This window comes from Malus sylvestris, chromosome 7 (assembly GCF_916048215.2).
Source record: "Malus sylvestris chromosome 7, drMalSylv7.2, whole genome shotgun sequence".
Lineage (NCBI taxonomy): Eukaryota > Viridiplantae > Streptophyta > Magnoliopsida > Rosales > Rosaceae > Malus > Malus sylvestris.
The window spans coordinates 32,030,400-32,057,401 of record NC_062266.1 but is presented as its reverse complement, the minus strand read 5'-3'; the positions used below and the strand labels follow the sequence as shown (position 1 = coordinate 32,057,401).

The following is a 27,002-nucleotide window of genomic DNA, read 5'->3' as shown; positions in this document are numbered from 1 at the left end:
AATATTAAATCGAGGATATGTAGAGCCGCAATGGCTACAGTATCAAGGCAAAGATATGATAAATACTATATTCCTCTTTTATTTTTGGCCAGTCCTTATAAGTTGAACTAAACTTTGCTTTAAAATTACTTCTAAAGCAATATATATGCATAAAGTTGTTAGCCAAATCCTAAATGAAAGCAATGTGGATAAGACCCAAGATTAGCTTCGCTGTATGGTTTGTAGCTTTCCTCTCTGAAAAAGATTATTTATGGGCAGCGGTGGAGGTCGACGCCCAGGAATAGTCTAATTTACTTCTATCTCTTATGTTAACAAAATTTACAACGTTGCTATACATTTATAATTGTATCTACATGACGAATGTCACAGTCGGTTGTCATGCATATCTAATACATTTTTATTTCATAAAATGTCATGCAACATTTTGAAAAGAAAAAACTTGCGTAAAAATGGATTATATGAAATTCTAATATGACATTAGGCTTATTTCTAGTTACACCTATTAGAACTCCATTTTAATCTCACTTGGCCTTTTGTAACTTAAAAGTCATCATTTTACTCTTTGAAACTCAAAATTCTTTCAACTTTGATTTGTGGACTCTCTCTTCTCTCTAAAACTTATAAGTCGTCTCTTAAAACATATATGAGACCCAACACCCAATAAGATTATGCCACATGTGGAATACATTTGAGTATAAATCTCCAGTATGTGTCAACATTCAACAATAAGAGAATATTAAGTTTAAAAGAAATTAAAGAGATGAAAAAAATAAAACAGAAATTGATTAGCTTGGCTCACCCAAATGAAACCATACAAGACACTAGCTAACATAACTATGGCAATATGGAGCGCATTTTGAGTTTTATAGAGACGACTTTCAAGTTTTAGGGGGCAAATAAGAACAAAAAAAGAGTTTCAAGGGGGCAAAGTGAAGCGAATTTTGAGTTTCAATGAGTAAAGTGACGACTCTTGGATTACAAGGAGCAAAGTAGGCGTAGCTACAAATAAGCTTATTTTTTATTGCCTGCTATTACACCAGGCATACAAGATATCGAATCAAAACAGATAATTGTAGCTAGTTTGGGATAAAGAGCTTATTCCTTCTAGTGAATAAGCTAAAAATATTATTTTGTCAAAATTAAATTGCTTTCTTGTTTGTTCGGGAGGTTCATCTGTTTAAGTTAGCAAATTAATGTTGAGTTAATAGTGAAGTTAGGGTGGGTCTTTATAATTTGTTACTGGGATTGGTCTGTTGACTTGTTGTTTAAGTAGCAATTTTTCAGCTTTTTGACATGTTGAGAACTCAGAGATTTTGGGTCCTGTCTGCTAGAAAAACATAAGACAAAAATAAATCCATTCCATCTGGAAATCAGGATTAGTGGTGTATATGAATTGTTCTTGGCTTAGCTCTTCATTTGATGCTTCAATTATCCTTCTTCTATTAGTGAGGACAAATTGAAGGCAAAACAGTTCTATGAGACATGCAGATGATAGATTGTCGCTAATATCTTTTGTTGTTATCCCATTGAACAAAAAATTATTAATAATTTTAAATCTAATAGTAGCCCATGTGTATATCATGAAGTTATACTGTTAAACTGAAACACATGTATAAAATGATGATTTGATCCCACCGATCAATTTTAAGAGTTTAATTGTGTCAATTTGTTAGAAAAACATTTGAGACTTTTTTTTTTAAAATACTAATAACATCTGAGACTTTTAATCATTCCACAACTCTATAAAAACCTATGGTAAAAACATCACACACTTATTAGCAAAATGATCTATTCAATATACCCAAATAACTATTTCCCACTCGAAAAATAGTAATACTCCATGCATAATCAATTTGTAAGATTCACAACTTCATATCACTTCATAAGTCTCTTCAATTGGCCTGAATGTAACTTTCCAAAGCAACATTTTATTTGTAAGGAATTATACATTAATCTCTGACTAAACCATGAGTAATATAGTTAACACTTATGAGCAATTTTTTTGCCTCTTACGTGATACGAGAAGAGATATGCTACCTTCAACATCATTAGTACAACTTGAGAAAACAATTTGCGTAGAAGAAACTATCCTTGAAACAGATTCAGCATCAACAGCACCCAATTGATATAATTTTTTCATCCAAAATATGGCTTTCAATATAACACATGATCCTAACTTCCAAAAGCTCAAAGATTTTATGACCCATAATTACAGTACGTAAGGTGAAGTATGAGACATAAATTAAACAAAGCAAAATTCAGTTAATCAGTTTCACTACGAGTCTCTCCCATGAAGAAAACCTACAAACTAATAGACACTCTTCGAACCATATGGAAATGTCCAGGTAGAAAACGCAGCTAATTAACTACACATATTTGTTGTTACTTGAAAAATGTAGTCAATGATAACAGGCTTCAGTCAGAATCTGCTGCAAACCAGAAAAGTCTATGCATGTTGGATCGCTAACCTGTGAAATTACACATGAAGAAGAATGAAGTAATCTTGAATTGATCAGATAACTAGTTAAGCTGATGTACTACCTCAGATTGGATGGTGTAGACAAGCCTTTTGTTAACTTGGGCAGTAGCACAGCTGATTACACTGAGTCCTTGTCCAAGCAGTATTTTCAGCATTCTTGATAGGAGAAAAAACTGCTCCGCAGATCCGTCAGTACTGACTACAATCTCAACGCCGGCCAAGCAAGGGTGGACTGCAACTAGGGTACTTGTTGAAGTTGATGAGCTACCAATGCTCCCATGGTCAAGATTCCTAGCACTCAAATTGGACGAGGACCCCATCTTTAGCTCATCTCTCTTGGCACCAAATATTTTGATCCTCTTTTGCAGGTGTTTTATATAATTCACTGCCTCGTTCATATGATCCGCTAGCGAACGCTTTCCCTAACATATTCCAACAACACGATTATGGTCGAGGATAAAGCCCTAAACTTTGACAAAATTATGAAAACCCAAGAAAAAATTTACAAAGCAATGCACAATTACCGATCTTTTTCCCTAAAAACCGGCCATTTAATAAGCAAGAAATAATTTTTGGTGGAAAATATGCTGAGTAGGGAGAAATCAAGTAAAAGAAACATTTAAGGTTCGATCTTTACCTTGATAAATTCAAGAGGAAGTACGGATCTAAGTGATCCATAAAGGTTGGCCATTTCTTGCCTTCTTTTCTTTTCAATTTCTCTATGCATCATCTTCTTTTTCTCATCATCATCGTTTGGCTTATCTTGATTTTTCGCACCATCCGAAGTCGGCGCTAATGATGATTTTCTCCGCTGGCCTCCTGTATTAAGGTTATTGAACATACCGACATCCATTGAAGCAGCGTACATATGACAAGATCAGATCTTCTGAGATTCTATTTTGGTCGAAGGAATAAATAGATGAAATACGGAAGACCAACTCTCATATTTCTTTGCTGTGAAGAAAACATTGTATATTAGAATACTCAAAACGCTCTTCAAGGGTTTTTTTTTTTTTTTTTTTTTTTTTTCTGTTTCTGAGAGTGGTAAAGAAGGCAAAGTAGTTTATCTGTTAGTTAGGGTTTTAGATCTTCGAATAAAAAATTCACCCAAAAATTCTCTTCCCAGCCCTCGCTAATGGCCTCTCTATTTTAAAAAGTCGTTTGTTGGGCACTGTGATTGTGTTGAAATTAACATTGCAAGTTGCAACCCAGCCACCCACAACTTTTCTCCACTATGCCCCCTCCAGTTTGTTTCTTTTACTTTATTTATTTATTTAACCTAATCAAAATTCTTCTTTGCTTTACAAAATGCGAAAATTCTACTGTGCACAAGAGTACTTTATAGTTTAGGATTTTTGGCAATTAGATCTTAGTTGTTTTTTTGTTTTTATTTTCTTATAAAGAATTTAGTAGTAAAAAGTTTGGAATATAAGATGCTTTTAGAGCATCATAGAAATTTCGGACAAAATGAGCGAAAGTTAATACCCAACCGAAGATGATTAAACTTACCTTAGATTCACTTCAATTGTCCTTATGATGACAATGCTGTTAAATTTGTTGTTTAAATAGAAAGAAAAACAAAAGTTGTTTCCTTATAGATGTTTCCAAAGCGTGAGAGTACATGACCTAAAATCTACATTGTTAAGGCATTGAAACTTGAAAACCAATTTATAAGGCCCATGTAATGGATCACTTGCATGATGATATTGTCATTGCCTCAAGGCTCAAGCTACGTACGATGATTCGCTAGTATGAAAACGTCTAATTAAACGGCAGGATTGAAGTAGTTTTAATTTGTCAGTTAGGTATTATACATGCCCAAGTTGACCTTGACTGTTAATTATTTGGTTGATGGTTGGTAAGGGTTACAAGTTACACGAAATCAATTATAATATTTGGATCATGGGACTCGTGGGTTTTACATATTATATTTATATCTCTACCAACTAGCAATTTGATAGTTTTCTTTCATTCTCTTTTTTGCCCTTTCGACCCGATTTGACCTAATAAGGTACAAGTCTGCAATAAAAATCTGTTTAAGTTTAATAATATGCTTATTATAATTGTCACTCAATACTACGTTATGGTGGTATTCCTCTTCACTTGGAAGTGAGAGGTCTTAAGTTCGAATCTTGTGGATGACGAATTCGATACTAAATTAGGCTGCCTATTATGTGTCTTAGCCGAACTCCCCTTCCCCTTCGTGTAAAAATATCGATGTACTAAAAAAAATGCTTATTATAGTCAGCCTAGCTAACAAGTGCAAACACAAAGAAGAGGGCAAGCGTTGATGATCATCAGTCATAATATACTAGTATATATAGCACTTGCAGCTGCAACACATACAAATGTGAGAGTATAAATAAATCAAGACTATTATCCTAACCAACAACTGCTAAGTAGCTAGGCAGTTGCCGATCAGTGAAAGAAAGTGCAGATAGATTAAGGTTAAAGATTAATTAGAAGTGATTATCTGATTCTTAAAAGGGACACTTTGAAAGCGGTTCCTAATCAATTCAAACTTTAGACTAAAATCTTCCATGTTCTAATTTCTTTTACTTAAGTCCCCAACTCTTAATACACCATACATTTCAAACTTTTTTTTTAATATCATTTAAAACAATTAAATCTAACAATTTATGAAATTTAAAATTAATTCCGCAATTTAATATGGGCAGATTCTGAAAAGGCTTATGGGTACATAAGCTACAAGCGAAAAACTATTATACGCATTACACAATACTATGAATGTATGTTGTTTGTGTAGGGAGAGAAACAAGAGAGAGAGGGAGGGAGAGAGAGACATGAATACCTACTACCTAGCTTTGGATACCAATTGTTTTTCAACGAATAAATTTGAAAATAAACTAGTTTTTTATTTGAACATGAAATTAAAATTTTGAAGTTAAAAAATAAAGGAATACCTTGTATGCGGTCCCTAATCCTTGACATTCTTTAATTAAAACCTTAATATTATTCAATGTTTGATTAAAGTCCCTTGACTTTGTACACCTCATTATATTACTATTAATATTTATAGTTTTATAGTTTTGACATTAGTTGTTTGATATTTTATGAGATTTATAATCCTATAAATTTAAAATCCCTCATTATAATACTATTAGAAACGGCTACAATAAAAAAATTCAAACATTTTGATTTAATAAATAGATAAAAACTATATAAAAATAAGAAATAATAAATAGCAAAAAATGTATCCATAGTGTTAAAAAAATTGGTACATTTTACAAAAAAATAGGTACATTTCACATATAACAAAGTGGTACATTAATAAAGAAGAATGGGTACATTATAAATAACTTAGGGTACAGATAAAAGATTAAAAAATTATGAGTACAAATGAATTTTTTAAAAATATAGGTGCTAAAAGAAATTAATACATGGGTACAAAATAAAACTAAAAAGAAAATACTACAAATTTTAAAAAAATGTTGCAAATTAAAAGTGGGTACAAACTAAAAATATAAATGTCACATCTCAGCCCGAGGCGGATCACTTCCCGGGCCCGCTCCACCACCGTAGCATGATATTGTCCGCTTTGGGCTTACCATTCCCTCACGGTTTTGTTTTTGGGAACTCACGAGCAACTTCCTAGTGGGTCACCCATCCTGAGAGTACTCTGGCCTTCTTCTCGCTTAACTTCGAAGTTCCTACGGAACCCGAAGCCAGTGAGCTCCCAAAAGGCCTCGTGCTAGGTAGGGATGGGAATATACATTTAAGGATCACTTCCCTGGGCGATGTGGGATGTTACAATCCACCCCCCTTAGGGGCCCGACGTCCTCGTCGGCACACTTCCAGCCAGAGATTGGCTTTGATACCAATTGTCACATCCCCGCCCGCGTACACCACATCCCGGGCCCGTTCCACCACCGTAGCGCGATATTGTCCGCTTTGGGCTTACCATTCCCTCACGATTTTGTTTTTGGGAACTCACGAGCAACTTCCCAGTGGGTCACCCATCATGGGAGTGTTCTGGCCTCCTTCTCGCTTAACTTCGGAATTCCTACGGAACCCAAAGCCAGTGAGCTCCCAAAAGGCCTCGTGCTAGGTAAGGATGGGAATATACATTTAAGGATCACTTCTCTGGGCGATGTGGGATGTTACAATCCACCCCCCTTAGGGGCATGACGTCCTCGTCGGCACACTTCCGGCCATGGAATGGCTTTGATACCAATTGTCATATCCCGGCCCGGGTCCACCACATCCCGGGCCCGCTCCACCACCGTAGCACGATATTGTCCGCTTTGGGCTTACCATTCCCTCACGGTTTTGTTTTTGGGAACTCACGAGCAACTTCCCAGTGGGTCACCCATCCTGGGAGTGCTTTGGCCTCATTCTCGCTTAACTTCGGAGTTCCTACGGAACCCAAAGCCAGTGAGCTCCCAAAAGGCCTTGTGCTAGGTAGGGATGAGAATATACATTTAAGGATCACTCCCCTGGGCGGTGTGGGATGTTACAATCCACCCCCTTTAGGGGCCCGACGTCCTCGTCGGCACACTTCCGGCTAGGGATTGGCTTTGATACCAATTGTCACATCCCGGCCCGAGGCGGATCACTTCACAGGCCCGCTCCACCACCGTAGCACGATATTGTCCGCTTTGGGCTTACCATTCCCTCACGGTTTTGTTTTTGGGAACTCATGAGCAACTTCCCAGTGGGTCACCCATCCTGGGAGTGACCTGGCTTCCTTCTCGCTTAACTTCGGAGTTCCTACGGAACCTGAAGCCAGTGAGCTCCCAAAAGGCCTCGTGCTAGGTAGGGATGAGAATATACATTTAAGGATCACTCCCTGGGCGATGTGGGATGTTACAATAAATATATGATACAAAGTTTAGGCATAAAACATAAATATACCATATGTAATTTTTCTATCATTGATTAAATATACAATGTCACATGACGGTATACACACAAGTATAAATACAAATAAAACTTTAAAAAATTGGGCACAAAAAGAAACTAATGTATGGGTACAAATTAAAAATGAAAAGAAAATTGGTACAAATTAAAAATATTTGCAATTAAAAATAGTAACAAACTAAAAATAAAAATATATGATAAAAAATTTAGTCATAAATATAAATATACTAATTGTAACATTTTTAACACTAAATGAATATATTTAAAAATAAAAATATTTTATTATTCAAATAATTAATGATGTTATTAATACCCAATGACCTTGATCAAAAATTGAAAATGAATAGGATTTTAATCAATGGAGTAACAAAAAGAAGGATATAAACCTAATTTTCCCAAAAATAAAATACCAAACATGGAAATACATCAATAGTAAAAAAAATGATGTGAACAAAGTCTAGTGATTTTGATCAAAAACTAAAAATCAATAAAATTAATTCATCCAGCATTGCTAACCAAAGATTGGAACCTAATTTTTCTTTCTTAAAAATAGTGTAAGAAGGGTAGCGCCTCAATTATGATGATTGATATGTATTTATAACGGAAATCTCAACTGTTTTTTTATATGTGACATTGTCTTCAATGAAGATTTACAAATTTGAGATGAAAAATAATCACATTTATATCTCACTTTGGAGATGCTTAGGTACCGTTTGGTACGTGGGACGGGACGGGACGGAACGGGACGAGCCGTTCCGTCCCACGTTTGGTGGGCCTAAAAACTGTGGAACGGGTTGTCCCATGAGACGAAATTTGGCTGATTTTTCGTTCCACCTCTTCCCCCTGGAACGACCCGTTCCACATCCATGGAACACAAATTTATAACATTTTATGACAAAATTTCTCCTTATCTTTTTCAATATTTACATCATCCGTTCCGTCCTGTTCCGTCCCGTCCCGTCCCGTCCCGTTCTGTCCTGTCTGCGTACCAAACGGTACCTTAATATATAAGTTCAACTCCAATGAGAAAAATGTATATTTAATCTCATTTATTTTTCTCTTTGATTAGCGAATCCACCTCCTAATGGTGTAAAAAAAGTGTAAATATAATTTTTATTTACATCTGCCGATAAAGATGAATAATTTACATCTTCTTCATTAGAGAGTTTTCCGGCAAAAAAAAATATAAAATGTTACTTTCAAGACATTTTGCATCTACCATTTGGAATGCTCTAATATCTCCATTTGTTCATATCCACAATAAATAATCCATGTTTGAGGATTAAATAATATACAGTATTTCATGGACAATTTTTTTTAGTACAACGATATACTTTACACTAAAGGAAGGAGAAGTTCGGCTAAGCCACACTATGGACAATCTAATTTGGTATCGAATTCGCCATCTATAAAATTCGAATATAAGATCTCTTACTTACAAGTGAAGATGAATAATACTAGATCGTAGTACTGAGTATTTCACGGACATTTTAAATGACAATATTTGCTTGATAGTAGCTAACGATTTGCTTTTAATTTGCTCACAACATGGTGCCCAATTGTGACCATACCGGGGAATCTTCCAAGTAATCGAAACCATATGAACGTGGGACATCGGATTGAATTTATATTGAGGACATCATGATCAGGACCCATTTCAAGTTGAGGGATTAGGGATTGCAATACGGGACACTAAAGCTTACTTTGGTAGGGATATATAGTGTGTACTAGGTCACGTGACTAAGGCCCCGTTTGGGATTGAGGTGATTTTAAAAAAAGCCACTGTGAAAAAAAGCTGAGGGTCATTTTTGTGTTTGGTAAACTGAAAAAAAAATGGCTTATTTTGGAAGCTGCTGTGAGAATAAGCTGAAAATCAAAGGAAAAGCTGAAGCTGCTATTTGCTGCTTTGAAAAAAAGCCAGTTTTTTCAAAGCACACGGAGCTACAGTGCTCCTTTAATGAAAAGACACACTATCATCCTGCTTTTTTTTCCAAAAGCACTTTCACAAAAAAGTTTACCAAACACTCTACTGGCTTTATTTCACAGCCGCTTATTCTCACAGCACAGCCGCTTATTCTCACAGCAGCTTTTTTTCAAAGCACAGCAATATCAAACCAGCCCTAAGCATTTTCCATCTCAATATTTGTAAGTTCATAAAGTCTATCACTCTCTCTCCTCTTTCTCTGTTTATATTTTTATTTTCTACAAAAAGCAATGCAGATGTGATATGTACAAGCATTACCTTGGCCCTAGATGGTAACACATGATGTATATAAAAAAAAGACATGTTTTGTTTAGTATAGTGTTATTCACACAATTCTTTGTATCTTTTACATCGACTTATTAATTTTTTATTATTGATTATTTTCAATTTAGTCGATACAACAGCTAAAAATTAAGAGAAATATGAAAATTAAAAATTAGTGTGTGATGATAACAGTACTCTTTATTTATTGGATAATCCATAGTTTGGTAAGGTAACTATGATTTGATGATAAACTTAAAGCAAACAGTACCGTCTTATTCTCATCCCAAAGAGAATCTGAAGATGATCCTCATTCTCATCCCATCAACTTGTCGAAAAAGTTAATAACTTAAAAAATGATTTTTTTTAAACTTATATAATGACACATGTTGTACCACCTATACTCAAGCACAATGAAAAATTTCTCCCTCTTATAGAAACGATTGAGAGCAAAAATCACACCATTACTAAGTATTAGTAACTCAAGTATTAAAATATATAGGGATTATTGATATTCCATAACTTAATTAGAATATAGTAAATTAATAAACAAGTTTACTTGTTTTAATTAAGTGAATAGACAATATCATATGACGTAGTGAGAACTATACTAATTTTTTTCTAAAATTTTGATCATTTGATTGCCCATGGTGGAGACATGGAGAAAACCCAGCCTGCTTAATTGACCATTAATCATGGCATGTTGCCTATAACTAAGCTGTAATCATTTGTAGCCTATTAGGCACTTAGCTGACCCAATTATGTATGTGTTGCCCACAATGTCTTAAAAATCGATATTATCGGTGATATTTCGCCGATAATATCGTTTTTTTTGACCGGCCGATATTTTTTTGAGTAAAATTAAAATATCTTTAAAATATCGCGATAATATCGCTAATATCGCGATATTATCGATATTAGTGATATTATCGCAATATTCGTCGTTGTCGCCGCCGCCGGGAGGTGAGAAAGGGAGGAGGAAACCACAGGTGGTGGGTATGAGCTGAACAACAGCAAAATCACGTTCCCCAGGGTGTAGAGATACCGTAAAAAGGCCCCAAGCAACTCGGCGGAGTTGCAGAGAAGAGATTGGGGGGAGAACCGGAGAAGGATCGAGTTCGAGAGACTGAGGGAAGGATCCAGATCAAGATCGAGATTCGAGAGAGACTGAGGTGATGAGGTGACCCAGCGACGGACTACAGAGAGACCGGACCGAGGGAGAGAAGGAGACGGAGAGACCGAGGGAGAGACGGAGACGGAAGGCTCTGTGTTCTCTGCTTGTTGCGTGTGCGTGTGAAGGAGACGGAGAGACCGAGGGAGAGAGAGAAGGATCCAGAAAGGTATGTGTGTGTGCGTGTGCGTGTGTGCTTGTTGCGTGTGCGTGTGTGCGTGTGTGCGTGTTGCATCGTGTGTGTGTGTGTGTGTGTGTGTTGCAGAGGTGACTCATAACCAACCATTTCCCTACCCTTCATATCCCATTCCTGTTGGAATGGAATCGAGCGACTCATGGAAACAATCCCAGACTCAATCTTCAAATGATTTTGCTTATGGACAACCTCAACCAATCTCGGATCCATATGGGTGTCATGTTAACAATTACATGCAAAACTATTTTGGGGATTTATCATTTGATAACTACTCTTCACAATACACTCACTCTACACATAGAGATGATGAAGATAGTGAAAAATTTGAACCTCATAGGAACTCTATGTGGTACTAAAGTGTAAAATATTGTACTAATTCATTATATATAAATGATTATGGTGTGTTTAGACTTCTTTCATTAATTACTACATATTTTCTACACTCACAATGTTTGTCAGCTCGCTATATAATCAATTTGATAATGTTAAATCCATCATGCAATGCATTTCCTTCCAATTTTTTGTGATAAACTAATAGATAATTGACTAAATAAACATCCTGCAAAGTTTCAATAAAAATTTCCAAGTTTTTCTTACAATTTCCGTGGTTTCCATGTAATTTTTATCGATATCGATATTATCCCGATATTTCCATCGATATTTCCGTGTTTTCGAACTACCGATATTTCCCATATGAGTAAACTGTCGGTTTACCCCCTGAACTTTCACCTCACTTTCGATTTCCCCCCTGAACTTTTCTATTGGAAAATTAAGGACTCAAACTAATTTTTTTAGCCAATTTGCCCCCTACCGTTAGTTTTTCATATATTCCATCCATATTTCTGTTAAGTGAGACCATGTGCACAACATGTGAGGGTAGTTAAGTCATTTCACTCTTAAAAATGATTAAAAAACTGAAAATAAAAAAAAAACAAAACTTTCCCTCTATTTTTTCCCGCTAATTCCTATCCTCGATTTTATTTTTCCCTCTCATTCCTATGCATGAGAAATGACATATGGTGTTATTGTCTACCATTTTTATTTTCTCTAACAAATTAATAATTTGACAAATGCTAATGGTGCTATTGTCTCCAAAGCAGTGCATTAATATAAGAAACCCTAGTCTTTTTTATGGACATGTTTCTTATATTAATGTACTGCTTTGGAGACAATAACACCATGAGCATTTGTCAAATTATTAATTTGTTAGAGAAAATAAAAATGGTAGTACATGCTTCAAGAAAAAGATTAACTTAGCTACGTATGAAGACAATAACACCATATGTCATTTCTCATGCATAGAAATGAGAGGGAAAAATAAAATTGAGGATATGAATTAGCGGGAAAAAATAGAGGGAAATTTTTTTTTATTATTTATTTTCAGTTTTTAATCATTTTTTAGAGTGAAATGACTTAACTATCCTCACATGGTATGCACATGGTCTCACTTAACGGAAATATGGATGAAATATATGAAAAACTAACGGTAGGGGGCAAATTGGCTAAAAAAATTAGTTTGAGTCCTTAATTTTCCAATAGAAAAGTTCAGGGGGGAAATCGAAAGTGAGTTAAAAGTTCAGGGGGTAAACCGACAGTTTACCCTTTCCGATATTACCGATATTTAATACCTTGGTTGCCCATAACCAAATAGTAGTCATTGTTTAGAAACCAATAAATTAATGACAATGAACTTCCAAAGTTTTGTTCTTTTAATTAGTTCTCTCTATGAACTATCCTTGTGTACGCAGCTTTCAAACCTAAAAAGTATTTAGTCCTAGTGAGCTCGAAGCAAAATTATTTAAACCTTTGCTTGTCTGCCTCCTGATAAGGTTAGTAAAGATTTTCGTGTACAATTTCTTGTACAATGTACTTGTTAAGGACAAATTAATAATAATTGATTAGCAGTAATCGCAACCTAAGTGGTTCATAACGATTATTCCCTCACATAACATAAGTATCTATAGCTCGCAATTATAACCACTAAAAATACATATTATAGTAGATTTGATGCTTGATTTTGTCAGGAAAAAGAATTAGGGAAGCAGCTTAGCTGTTTCTTGGACCATCAATAAAAATAATTTTGTTTCAAAATGCACGGTATCAACAACTCCTTCGGCCAACTCATAAAGTAGAGCCCAAGGAGATCTTCTTCTTGATACTGTTGGACGTTATGCTGTATTATTTGCTACCTTTCCCCAAGTACTGTTCAAGTGCATTCATGTACAATATTATCCTCATTTAATAATTAAATTACGTACTTAATTACTTAATTAATAAATTATACATTGTATTACATACTTAATTACTTATCTTCCAAAAAGAATGGATCAATTAAAATTCTTCTAATTAAAAATAATAATATTAATAACTAAGATATAATGATCACTCATCAAGTAACACATTTTTATAATAGGAAAAATTAGTTTCCGATCCCTAGTTTCTAATGTTCATTGATTAAGACCTTATTAGTTTTTAGATTTTGATCAAAGTTCCTAGGATTAATATATTAATGAATTACATGTAAGTTACATAATTTTTATAAAAAAAGAAAATGATTTAGAGTTTTAATATTCACACCCTTATTAAACTCCTAATTAATTTTCAATTCAAACATTTCCCAAATAAAATAAATAAATTAGAATAAGATTGTACCCATTAATTTTTTATAAAAAAAATTCAATTTTTTAATCTTATATGTATCCATTCTTAAATATACCATTTTGTTAAAAATGTACCCTTTTTTAATTTAAAATGTACTCATTTTTTTATATAAATTTCATTCAATCTTTTCTCTAATCCATTTTTAAACCTTATATAGATACATTCTATTTCGTTGATTTGAGAATGTATCCATGTCAAGTTTAATAGAAGAAATTTAATAATATTATTAAGGCTTTTTTTTTTGTGCTTTTGAAAAATGTACCCATGCTTTGGTACAATAATTTTTTGGTTAGTTTTGATAAACGTACCCATGTATATATGTACACACACACACACACAATATATTGGAAGGCCTAATCGGATAAATGGTCCCCGTGGTCAACAGGTATTCGGATGATAGCCCCTGTGGTAAAAAAATTCGGATTTAAACCCCTGTGGTCTAAGTCTGTTAGGATTTATGCCCTTCGGTTAAATAATGCTGACGTGGTTGCCACATATATGCCACGTGGCAAAAATAATAATTTTTAAAATACCTGAATTAAAAAAAAAAAAAAAAAAAAAAAAAAAAACGCAGAAACCCAGAAAATCCCCCCCGCCCTCCGCCCTCCGCCCGTTCCCCCACCCCGCCGGACTTCTTCTCCTTCTTCTTCTTCTTCTTCCCGCCGGAGACCAGCTCCCCCCCCCCGACGGAGCCCTCTCCCCGCGCGACCCTCCTCCCTCTCCTTCTTCCTTCTTCTTCTTCTTCCCGCCGGTCTCCCTGCGCGACTTCTTCTTCTTCTTCTTCTTCTTCTTCTTCTTCTTCTTCTTCTTGTTCTTCTTCTTCCCGCCGGAGACTAGCTCCCCCCTCGCCGGAGCCGTCTCCTCGCGCCCTCCTCCCTCTCCCTCTTCCTTCTTCTTCTTGCAGATCCGGTTTGTTTGTTTTTTTTTTTTTTTTTTTTTTTTTTTTTTTTTTTTTTTAATTCAGGTTTTTTTTAAAAAAAAATTAAAAATTATTATTTTGCCACGTGGCAGCCATTTGGCAGCCACGTGGCAGCCACATCAGCATTATTTAACAGAAAGGTTTAAATCCTAACAGATTTAGACCACAGGGGTTTAAATCCTAACAGACTTAGACCACAGGGGTTTAAATCCGAATTTTTTTACCACAGGGGCTATCATCCGAATACCTTATGACCACGGGGACCATTTATCCAATTAGGCCTATATTGGAAAGTATAATTCATGTTTAATATTTTTAATCCCATAAAATATGGGTTTCATTTAAAATCTCATTAGTATAAATAACTACAAATTTTATTTTTAATTTAAAAATATAATAACCTACATAAAAATACATTATTACATTAATGTCAAGGACTTCGATCAAAAGTTAAAAACCATCAAAGTTTCAGTAAAAAAACATTGATAGGTAAGGACCGCATCCAAAGTGTCCCTTTATAATATGTGTGATTTTGGTATGACATCCACCAAATGTGAATGCAATTTACTTTTGTGCATAAGAACAGTGCCAACGAGCATAATTTAAAATTTTTAAAGGGGCCGGTGAGGTCACTTCTTCTTTCTCACCTGTACTCAGTCATCTTGTATCTGAAGAGTGAGTGTCAAACTAGAAAGAAAGGAATCTTTGGCATCTTAGTTAGGCCCATCAAAGATTGATCATATCTAGTTCTTTAATCCTCCATTGCAAAATTCATAGAAAAAAGACTGTTCAATGTATCTGAATTTTTGGTGATGTTTCCTTTACACCAAAGCAAGAAGCTGGTCTTCCAGATTTCATCTAATCCTCATCATCACCAAGATCACACAATTTCAGAAGATCATAGAGTTCGTGGGTATGGCGACAGGGGAAAAGGCCGGCTTGAGAAATTAGGGGTTACTTTGGACTATATGATGGATGATGATCACAATTCTAATGATCATAACAAGAAGAACAAAACGTTGATGCATAGGGAAAATGAAAGGCAAAGACGGAAAGAAATGGGTACCCTACATGCTTCACTTAGATCCCTACTTCCTCCTGAATTTATCAAGGTGTACTCTCTCTCTCTCTCTCTCTCTCACTCACACACACACACACACACGCACGCACACAGAGACACAAAAAACATGTGGCTAGCTGCAAGAACGATGACTAGGGTTACTTACATATATTCTTTTCGAAAGCAGGGAAAGCGTTCGATATCTGACCACACGAACGAGGCTGTGAATTATATAAAGCACATCCAGAACAGAATCAGGAGGTTAGACTCCAAGAGAGCTGAACTGAAGAAGGTTTCCAATCTAAGTAGCTCTAGTACTAGTTCTGATGACCATGGTGGTGAAAGTTCCTATAGGGGATTGCTGAGCTGTTTCAAAGTCGACCCATGTTCCGGTGGGGTGCAAATCGTGATCGGTACTACCATCGGCTTCAGATCTGGAGAGGAAGGGTTACCCTTCTCTATTTCTAGGGTTTTGGAAGTGCTTCTTGAACAAGGGCTTTGTGTTGTGAGCTGTGTTTCCTCCAAAGTAGATGACAGACTCCTTCATACGATCCAGTCCGAGGTACTTTATCAAGTTCTCCTAATTTATTGGTCAATATATTGTTTGGGGTTTTGTGTATAAGAATGTTTGAAATTGCCGTGTTCGTTAAAATTACTACAATCCTTCTTACTGCATACATCTTAGGTGAATGATCTGGAGAGTATCGATCTTTCTGCGCTGGAACAGAAACTAGCCGAAGTGCTTCCACCATCTAGATGAATATCCAGGTAACTAAAAACTTGTGTTCCTTCATTTTGGCCTTGGACTCCTCAGTATGGTGCTCCAATCTTATTTTTGTTCCCGAGAAAGATGAAAATTGGAGCATTAGTCCCTAGACTTGACCCAATTGGAGATTCGGTTCTCAAACTAAAATTCCGTAAGGATTGATTCTTTAAACTTGTCACAATGCGGAGCAATGATCATTTTGGACCATTATTAGAACTTCCATTCCTTATATTTACCCCTCACCCCCTCTAAAACCCTTTTATTTTGAACATAAGTTATACTGGTGTTACAAAAAATGACCATTGCTCCACATTGAGACAAAATTTAGGGACTAAAATTTACGGTGTTTTAGCTCAAAATTTCAATTGGGTCAAAGCTTAGGGAAAATGCTCTAATTTTCTCTTTTGAGATTCGGTGATGATGCAAACGTAAATTCTTACAGGTAACCTTGTGTTATTTGGTTTAAGTACTTACCGATATTGTTTCAATTATCTCTACAAGAATATGGAAGGCAAACAAAACCTATGTGATTGATGAAGCTTTTTGAACTTTTTTTTACAAGATAAAGGTATGGAGGGGATGCAAAGGTCATTGTAGAAGAACTTCACTTTGAGCGTGTATATGTATGTATATGTAATTTTGAGTTTAACTATGTTTTGCGTGCTCAAATATTCTCCATTTGACATATCTAAGATTATCGCACGTCTTTCGCACAGTCTCATCTGTATGTATATATGCAAGGTCGTAGCCAGTTTTGCATATGGATGCTGGACATGTCTCTAAGATTATCTCAAAGTAATGATTATTGTATGCCATTTTTGTTTCAACCGAATATAAATTCCAAACATGCTGATCTTAACTTTCAATTCATAATATATCACAGAGCTATTTTTATGTAATATTTACATGTTGAAAGTAATTTGTGCACACAAATTTTCTCCTCTAGTACACTTGATTGTATAAATTTTGGGTAATGTTAGGGAGACCAAATTTTGTAACCTACAAGATGCGTTTGCTGATGATTGAATTATTACTTAAGTATTGATTAATGTACTTATTTTCTATTGGTGACACATCATGTGGTTTGAAAATTTGGTTTAAAAATTTGGTTTACCTAGCATTATTCATGAATTTTTAATAATACAACAACCACCAATCCTTATCCACCATGTGGGATCAACTGTATAAAACCTAAAACGTCACTGCACTCAATTTTACGCCAAGTTTTCCATTAGGTATGAATGCTAGAATACCATTGTGCACAGTATGAAACTTAGAACGCCACTACGCTTGGTTGTATGAATCCTAGAACGCCACTTGATTGTCTAAATTTTTAATAATATTTTGATTAAACAAATCAAAGAATTATCGAGTCGACTAAGTAATGAATTGTAAGTGATAGGTCTTAGGTTCGAGTCGAATATTATGGTCTAGTGGTATTCCTCTTCACTCGTAAGTGAGAAGTTTTAGGCTCGATTCTCTCTAAAGGCGAATTTGAATCACATTATTGTTAGCTCAATGTAAGGCTAAACCCACCTCCTTCCCATTTAGTGTAGATAATATTGTTTGTTCAACCAAACAAAAAAAAAAAAAAATCCCTAACTCAGTCTCTATAAGTTAAGGTATGTTAAGGGACATGCTGTTTACAAGTATGAAGGACCCATCATCACCATCTACAAAATCAAACATGCAATGGGCCCATTAGCCCCTATTTGAATTGCCAACTTCGGGCCCAATCCATTCAATGGGCTTCCATTCAGTCATCAGCCGAAAGAGTTGCAATGCTAGAAAAGTTCATTGCTTCCAGCATACACATCGGTCGTTCGAGGCGAGTCATCAGCAAGTCCTCCCCAAAGCTTCCTTGGCTAACATTGAATGCCACCGCGCAGCTCCACTGTTATTTTAGCTTCTCAAAGCACCTCAGATCAGTCGATATATGATACATTCGAGAAAGCCTACTCCGAAATCTCGTCATGGTTGAAAGACAACGAGAACTCTCCAAATCTGCTCGACTCAGAACCCCTTCCCACATATTTCACCACACATCAGAAGTCACCAAAAAATCGGGATCACTCGGAAAAAAAAAAATTACAAAACGGAGCATTAGAACACCAGTCTGTTCCGTAGTGACAGAAACTAATCTGCATATAAAATAGAGATGAAACGCGAGAACAATTCCTTATCGAGCAGCACAAAATTAAGTTAATTAACGGTCTCCTAAAACTGTTAGCATCAATGTTTCTTCCAAGGCTGTAGCATGTGAAATGTTAGGCCATCTCCAACTGAAAGGGCTAGATATAACCCCGTCCAGAATTATAACCTTGTAAAAAATTATTTTTAAATAAACAATGTCAGACCATACTCATATACCATTTTCAACCGAAGGGGGCTAAACATATCTCACTCAATAACTTATTAGTTTTAAGTTTATACTTATTTATTGGTTAATTTAATTAAACTACATTTAGATGTTTTCAAATATAATTGTTAAATTGAATAAATTATTGTAACTGATGAGTTAAGCACCTAAAAATGGCTAAGAGGAGGGCTACATTTAGCCAGCCTGATGCCCTTTGACCAAATAATAATCTGGTGGACTCCACATAATTATAGCCCATCCATCAGTTGAAAGATAAGTTTTTAGACAAATCATGTCATTTTTTGACTTTTGAACCTTTAACCCTCTCCAAAGAGATGGCCATGGCCTTATCAATGATCTGTACAAGGGCCATGGGAAGATTACTGAACTGTTTCTGCAAGGAGTTGTCTACAACTGCAAGTATCATGTGCGACAAAGCCGGTAACATGTACAAGAGAACATAAAAATATACCAGCATGGCACAACCGAGTCACAAGCTATAATAATCTCTTCTGCTTGTAACAAAACTCAACCTGGAATAAATTGGTTGTAGACGAAGGAATTTCACCGAAAAGTCTTTACACGTTAAAATATCACATTCAAGGTTTTAACCCAGACAGTCGAGCTAAAGGAATATCATCGACAAGAACACATTGGTAATTAAATGAAAAGAACATGGTCTCGAAACACAGAGACAGCAAACTTCAGATTTATGGTTTAAGTTAGAAATCTTTATCTGCACAACTGATGGAGCTGCGCGCAAAAATACCTATTGCAATCATCTTAGGAACAGAGCAAAACTACATTATGGCATCATAAAATTTGTGTCGCCCTTTTTCCAATACCCTGGTTTATCCAAAAATTTTCCCTCCCTATCATTGCCAAGTACCAAGGTGAAAAATGGAATGTTCGTAAAAGGCATGGTCAACCTACAGAAAGCTGGAGACAGGAATCACAAGTACCCTTGCCAAAATTTCAAATGATGATAAAAAGTAAGTTGCTTTCTTTTTTTTTACTTTCCTTTTTTTTAATGGGGGAGGGGTCAACTAAAGAAATTTCATCAAGCAACAGTTTTCTAAGAAACTGATTCAAATGAGTAGGGCCGGCCTCGTTGCTAAAAGCATGGGCCGCCTTCGAAAAAAGTAAATTCGGAATTCCTAAGTGCAAGAGGAATGTGACAAAGTGATGCTGTTTCCATCCTCCAAAAAAGTAAACTCCTAGCAGTTCAATTTCTAGGAAACTGATTCAAATGAGTAGGGCTGGCCTCATTGCTAAGAGCACGGTGCACCTCCGAAAAAGTAAGCTCGGAATTCCTAAGTCAGTGCAAGAGGAATGTGACAAAGTGACAGTGTTTCCATCCTCATTGCTAAAAGCACGGGCCGGAAAAAGTGTACTCAGAGTTCCTAAGTCAGTGCAAGAGGAATGTGACAAAGTGACGATGTTTCTATCTTTACACCAAATTATGATTACATATGAAATCAAAAACATTTTGATTTGTAGGCCATAGCAGTAAAAGATGAGCAAATGAAAGAAATTCCAATAATTCAAATTCATTGATAAAATCATAAGTTAATACAAGTAAAAACTGTTCCTTTTCCTTTCTTTCAGCACATAAATCATCCACAAAAAATGATGAAGCAATGATCTATGGCAGTATACCAGCTAATGTTAATGATAGAAACACAAAATCATACATTAGAAACTCACCGAACATGTGTATGAGACTTAAATGGGAAGCGTGACTTAGCCGAAATGGATAATTCACGCGGTAATTTGGGTGGTTCCAACTCACCAGTCAGCATCCCCACAACCTCCTTCATTGAAGGGCGGCGAGAAGGCACTTTCTGCAAGCAAACCAATGCTACGGTAATGCAAAGGATCGCTTGTTCTTGATCCAAGAACTGAATGGACTTATCAACAAGATCAACAAGCTTCCCCGCACGGGCAAGATGGCGCGCCCACGATAACAGATTCGCCCTTTGGAACTCGGATAGTGGTGAATTTGTGACCTCAAGTGGGCGCCTTCCGGCGATAAGAACCAATAAAAAAATTCCAAAACTGTAAACATCCCACGTCTCAGACGGATCACCACCGTCGCCGTATTCAGGGGCAACATAACAAACTGTGCCTCTCATGCTCGGAGTACTACTCATGGCGCCACCCATTGGAATTTCCCCGGAATCATGGCTAGTATTATGCCGCATTCCGTCCAACCACCAATCAATACTACTCACACTCCCCCAACTCTTGCTCCTACTCCTCTTCTTGATCTTCTTCTTACTCTCCGCATACAATTCCTCGTCGTGTGCCCACCGATTGTCTTCATTCTCATCAAAGCTCATTCCTTTTGATTGCTTCTTATCTTTCTTTTTCTTCTTCTTGGCAAGCTCATCGCAGTACTCTTCCTTCCACCATTCCCTGGCAGGCCCTTTCCTCTCCTTGTTAGAATTCTTCGCCTTCTTTTCCTCGTCCATTGACACCCACCATTCCAACCTCTTCTTCGTATTCTTCTTCTTCTTCTTCTTCTTCTCAAATTTCCCAACCATTTCGCTACTTGAACCGGAAGCAGTAGTTCCAACCGGCCTATCAGCCCCAATCTCATTCCCAATCCACTCCATCACATAGTCCTTCACCCCACTGTCCTGCCTCCACCACCAATCCCTATTCACCCTCTGCTTCCCACCCTCCTCCAAATTCCCCTCTGGAGACACCGGGGACGGCGGTGTCACCGAAGTCTCCGGTGAAACCGAAACAGGACCCTTCGCTAAATCCTCCGGTGACTGATCAACACCCACGTTCAAATCATCAAACCCAGATGTCATCACACTCTCAGTTTCCTCCACCACGGACCCATAGTCGCACCCGCCATTGCTCTCCAGCTCCTCCTTCTTCGGCGCGTCATCAATCTCAATCACTACCTGATTCTCCGATTTCAGCCTCGCCAGCCCGAAATCGGCGACCTTGGCAGCGAAGCCGCCGTCCAGCAGCACATTACTCGGCTTCACATCACCGTGGATTAACGGCGGGTCCAACCCATGAAGATATCTCAGCCCTTTCGCTACGTCAATGGCAATTGAGAATCTTTTCCTCCACTCCATCAATTCGGGGCACTTCCTCTTCAGCAGCGCGTCCTGCAAATTCCCGTTCCTCATAAACTCGTAAACCAGCACCATACACCGCCGTTTGGGGTCGGAGGAGAATCCGAGCACCGAGACAACGAGCGGTGAATCGAGCTTGGAAGCTAAAAGGAGCTCGTTCTGGAACTCGCGCTCGCTCTGGAGCGACCCGGAGTCCATGAGCTTGACGGCGACGTCTTGGTGGGTGTGTGGGATTGTGCCGAAGAACACGGACCCGGAGCCGCCTTGGCCGAGTCGGCGCGTCGAAGAGAACGAGTCGGTCGCTCGGCGGAGGACGGAGTAGGCGTACCGGTGGGGGGGCTTGGAGTCGGATTCCGGGGCAGTCCGCTTCCGGGTGATTTTACGGAAGCAGACTAGGAGGAAGAGGAGGAGAGAGAAGGCGGTGGTGGCGGAGGCGGCGGCGAGAGGGTGGGGGAAGCGGCTGCTGACGTGGGGTTGAGGCTGAGGACTAGCTGCGGGCGATGGCGATGGGGAGTGAAGGAATTGGCGCATCGTGGGGACTAAAACGACATAAAGATTGAGATTTTGGAGTTCGTTTAAGAGTGAATCTCTGCGAACTGAGACAGTCAGAGGAATTGAAGGAGGAAAGAGAAGAAGAAGAAAAAAGTGTTTCGAGTTGTCGAGCTGTTCGTTTCTGTATTCCTTTATGGTTCGGGATGATGTAATTTATTTATTTATTATTTTTATGAAAAGGATTTAATATTTTTTTTTCTAATTGACTTTTCCTTCTTCCTGTAATTTAATATATTTCTAGAGTTATATGACCTTCCATTTTGTACCGGTTTTAAACTTTTTTTCAATATAGGAAAAAACATTATAGTAAATTCTTATGAAAATAAAGAAAAATATTAAAAGTTACATCAATGTTACAAGAAAATGCATAATTTCATACTTAAAAAATTCAGACCTAAATTAGTTGATGTAATTGATTTGACAAGGAAATATATATATATATATATATATATTTATATATATATTTTGCCATGGATGGGTTTGTGTTTTCTTTGTTTATTATTAACAGATATTTTATATTTAAACAGATATGTTATGAATTTGAATATTATTGTGAAGTTGACTGAAAAAATATGATATTTAATTAAGCTGGAGACCCAAATTATCATATATTAGTCCATGTATTAGGGGCTATTTGTAAACTAAATCAGCTATATCGAAATTTGTAAAGCAATTTTACCAGACACATCATGAATCTTTGGTAAACAAACGATAACGCAGAATAAGGGCGTATCGACTGCTACTGCATGGGAAAAGAAAAAAGGTTCAAAGATTTCCAATCAACAAGATTAAGGAAGAATTTGTAGTTCCTTTATTAGTTCAAAATACATAGTGATAAAAACAAAAAGAGTGCATATTGTTTATCAGGAAAAAATTAGTGTGATACCAATATATTGAAGGGAAATTTAACGAAAAGTATCTGGTACTGTTCATTTTAACGAAAAACCACATTTTTACACTAAAAAGTCAATCCTAGTACTATTCATTTTACCCTTTATTTTGTCCTTATCATTAAAACTTAAAGTTTTCAAGCCCTTTTCATTAGTTTTCCTTATATTGAATTCATATAGCAATCACACTTTTTTGTGATGAAGGTCGGTGGTGGACCATAGGATGGTGTGAGGGGGTGGGGTCATTACATAGTGATGGGCCATTTGAAAGTTGTGTCTAGGGTCTGCACAGACACATGGCTAGGAGTCGTGACACATCCCGTCCTGAAGGAGAGCGTGCTGGACGTCACGTGAGAGTGACGTAACAATTTACACAGTTCGGAAGTTTTTTTTTTTAAATTACAATTACAAAAATCCCGTCCCGAAGGAGGGCGTGCTGGCCGTCACGTGAGAGTGACGTAACCATTTACACAGTTCGGAAGCTTTTTTTTTTTTTTTAAATTACAATTACTAAGATGACCCACCCGAGGGTGAGTCCTACTTTTGTGAATTCTGTCAGAACACCGTTGGATTCCTCGTGGCCACCAAAGCTCTGCTATTTAGGATCTGGAGGGGCGCAAAACAAAATTGAGTGGGTCAGTAAAACAAAGTTACCAACTGGGAAGTTGCTTGTGAGTTCCCAGAAACAAAACCGTGAGGGCGTGGTCGGGACCCAAAGCGGACAATATCGTGCTACGGTGGTGGAGCGGGCCCGAGAAGTGATCCACCCCGGGCGGGGATGTGACAAATCGCATACCATAATTTCTTCCTGAAAAATTTGAGTGTGAAACTAATATATTAAAACTTACAAGTGTAATATTAATAAACTAGTCGGTTCTAAACTATGACTCCCACAATTATTCAATTCACACCAATGTAGTAGCATGCTATAAATATCAAATTTAAATTACCGAATTCTTATATGGGTTTTTATCACAAATGGTCTATGAAATTGACCCACTCAATCAAGATGGTCCCTGAAATTGAAAATCGATCAATGTAGTCCCTGAAATTGGGTGTCGCAAATCAATGTAATCATTATGTCACAACTCTGTTAAAAATTCTGTTATGTGCTGATGTGACATATAATTGGGTTCTACAATATAATAAAATATTGTCACGTGGATTAAAAGTATTTAAATAATAATTAAAAAACTATTTTATATAATTAAAAACAAACAAAAAAGAGAAAAAGAAGAAGATGATTGTTCATCATCTTCTTCCCCTCCTACCCAGCGACCCACCATTCTCCTCCCCTTGAAATGGCACCGTAACACCCCGTTCCGCAGTCCTCGTGTTCGCCGGTGACAGTAATTTGAAATAAAACCTCCCCGATGTTGCTGCTCGACCCGGAGGTGCAGGCCATAGGGGTGGGGGTTGAGAATTCGTGAAAAGATGATGGCCATAGATACAATATAATATTTGATTTGGGTTGGTTTGGTATATATGCAAAATGCTAAAAGCAGTTATAATTAGTATGTGACTTATTGGTGCTTAGCTTGGGAGCAAAGCAGGTGCCACTGGCGAACAACATCGGCCTGCACCTCCTGGTCAAGCAATATCGGGAAAGTTTCATTTCAAATTACGATCACAGGCGAACATGAGGATTGAGGGAAGGGGTGCGACTATGCCCTTTCAAGGGGAGGAGAATGGTGGGTCGTTGGGTAGAAGGGGAAGAAGATGATGAACAGTCATCTTCATCTTCTTTTTCTCTTTTATTTTTTTGTTTTTAATTATTATTTAATTATTTTTAATCCACATGATAATATTTTATTATATTATGGAACCCAATTATATGTCATATTAGCACATAATATAATTTTTAACAGAGTTGTGGCGGAAATACTATATTGATTTGTGACACCCAATTTCAAGGATTACATTGATCGATTTTCAATTTCATGGACCATCTTGATTGGGTGAGTCAATTTCAGAGAATATTTATGATAAAAACCCTTCTTATATATATGTATCACATTTACTCAAATTACAGTAGAAGACCTAACTAATTAGCCACATCTAAATCTGGTTGCGAACCGTCCTTTAACATTTAATTAATAGTGGTTAGTCGTCAAAATTATCCTAATTGACGCGAAACCTACCATTTTGTCAAAAATCCACACCCACACAATGTGGGAGAGTACCAAACAATGGACTCATTCCATCTTCCAAGTCTTTGATTCCTTTTGCTAGGTTTGACAATTCTTATTTGAAATATTTTATTTAAACTCAATTGTTATATCTTTAAACCCAACTTTAATTTTTCTTTAATGAAAATTCTAACTTAAAAATTTCCTCCTTCCATCTTCCAAGTGTCAAACTTTATGTGCTGATCAAAAAAAAAAAAAGTTATGTTGTAGTATAAATTTAGAGGATGGAGAGAGAGGGAGACCTACAGAGAAAAAGAGAGATGAGTTTTAAGAATTTTATGTTAATATTTCTCATACGTTGTTATATTTTTACACAATCATATTTCTAATCAAATAAAAGCCGCAACACTTTAAACGTTATTGACGTATTTATCAGATTCCACGTGTGGCTGGACAGAGTTTCCACTTTCTATTATTTGGTCATATACAGAAAATACAAACAAAGCCGGTAAGCATAAATCCAAATAAAACGAATTATAATATAAATAAATACAACGTGGTGATCGACAACAACTGATCTGTCACTTGCCTGCAGAAAACAAAAAGTTCACATGAAACCCAAGAAAACCATGTACCGTCAACTTTCCACGTGGCAACCTAGCTGGGCATATTCCCCTCTCCGATGAAAGATTTCTAAACATAGAGTAGTACATCATATATTATTGTACAAAAAGTGACTTACTAATAGTGCCGTTGAATTTTAATTAAACGATTATAATTATTATAATTTTTAGAAGAATTTTTTGTTAATAACCGTTTGATCAAAATTCAATTATCCATGTTAATGAATTATGAGGATCCCCACAATTTACTCATAAAGGGATCCAATTCCAAGAAGACTATGTACCATCGCTTTCCACGTGGCAACCTAGCTGGGCATATTCCCCTCTCGCATGAAAGATTTCTGTACAGCTGAAACATAGAGCGATATACCATGTATCATTGTATAAAAAAATGAAATACTTGTGTTAATTAATAACTTTTTTTTTTGTCAAACAATAAATTTTGGTAAATTAGATGTTGGATTAATCATCGAAAAAGTTGGAACCCATGCCAACATGTAATAACTCAATATTTTTTTGCCACTATGGTAAAAGATCACTTGCTTGGTAATTAGTAACTTACATAAATAAAACTTCTCATTATTCATAGAATAATACGTAATGTACAACTTGTATTTGAGCACACTAGAAAATTACTCCCTCCAAACCACCTAGCATACAACGTTTATTGTTTATGCGATAATCACACGTGAAAAGAATCAATATCATGTTAAGAGTTTGCTCGAAAATTTTATGTTACTTTGAGTATGTTTCAATCGTTAACTTTTTGTTTTTATAATTTTGACAAAAAATCTAATGATTGTTAATTTTGAAGTATAGAATATTTTCGACTATACTAAATAATTCCTTCATTGCTAGCCTAAATTTGATCTTCTCATCTGCCACAAAAAATTTAATTTAATATATAATTATCTAACAGCTAAAAATCTCGATATATGCTATACTTCAATTTACACTGGAAAAATCAATCCTA

At 36.4% G+C, this 27,002-nt stretch overlaps 3 protein-coding genes across 7 annotated transcripts; 1 reads left to right on the top strand and 2 right to left on the bottom strand.

The window, feature by feature from the left end:
* Window positions 1–1,963: 1,963 nt before the first annotated feature.
* LOC126629449 (transcription factor bHLH120-like) lies at window positions 1,964–4,089 on the bottom strand. The gene is made up of 4 exons (XM_050299487.1): window positions 3,989–4,089; window positions 3,117–3,433; window positions 2,542–2,901; window positions 1,964–2,468 (listed from the first exon to the last, which is right to left on the bottom strand). Exons 2-4 carry the CDS (start codon window positions 3,345–3,347, stop codon window positions 2,400–2,402), a joined length of 660 nt encoding a protein of 219 aa, XP_050155444.1. The 5' UTR covers window positions 3,348–3,433; window positions 3,989–4,089; the 3' UTR covers window positions 1,964–2,399.
* An 11,092-nt stretch (window positions 4,090–15,181) lies between these two features.
* Window positions 15,182–17,277, top strand: LOC126629448 (transcription factor bHLH36-like). Of its 5 annotated transcripts, none has more exons than XR_007625763.1 (5): window positions 15,182–15,664; window positions 15,800–16,174; window positions 16,298–16,380; window positions 16,947–17,001; window positions 17,095–17,277. XR_007625763.1 is itself a non-coding variant. In XM_050299486.1 (4 exons), exons 1-3 carry the CDS (start codon window positions 15,365–15,367, stop codon window positions 16,370–16,372), a joined length of 750 nt encoding a protein of 249 aa, XP_050155443.1. In that variant the 5' UTR covers window positions 15,182–15,364; the 3' UTR covers window positions 16,373–16,380; window positions 16,947–17,277. The 5 variants fall into 5 exon arrangements, 2 of the variants coding, with proteins under 2 accessions (XP_050155443.1, XP_050155442.1); XR_007625762.1 differs by having other exon boundaries at window positions 15,183–15,664; window positions 16,941–17,001; window positions 17,120–17,277; XR_007625761.1 differs by having other exon boundaries at window positions 15,183–15,664; window positions 16,941–17,001.
* A 2,994-nt stretch (window positions 17,278–20,271) lies between these two features.
* Window positions 20,272–22,517, bottom strand: LOC126629445 (receptor-like serine/threonine-protein kinase At4g25390). The gene has a single exon (XM_050299481.1). The coding sequence runs from the start codon at window positions 22,364–22,366 to the stop codon at window positions 20,441–20,443; it is 1,926 nt and encodes a 641-aa protein (XP_050155438.1). The 5' UTR covers window positions 22,367–22,517; the 3' UTR covers window positions 20,272–20,440.
* Window positions 22,518–27,002: the final 4,485 nt, after the last annotated feature.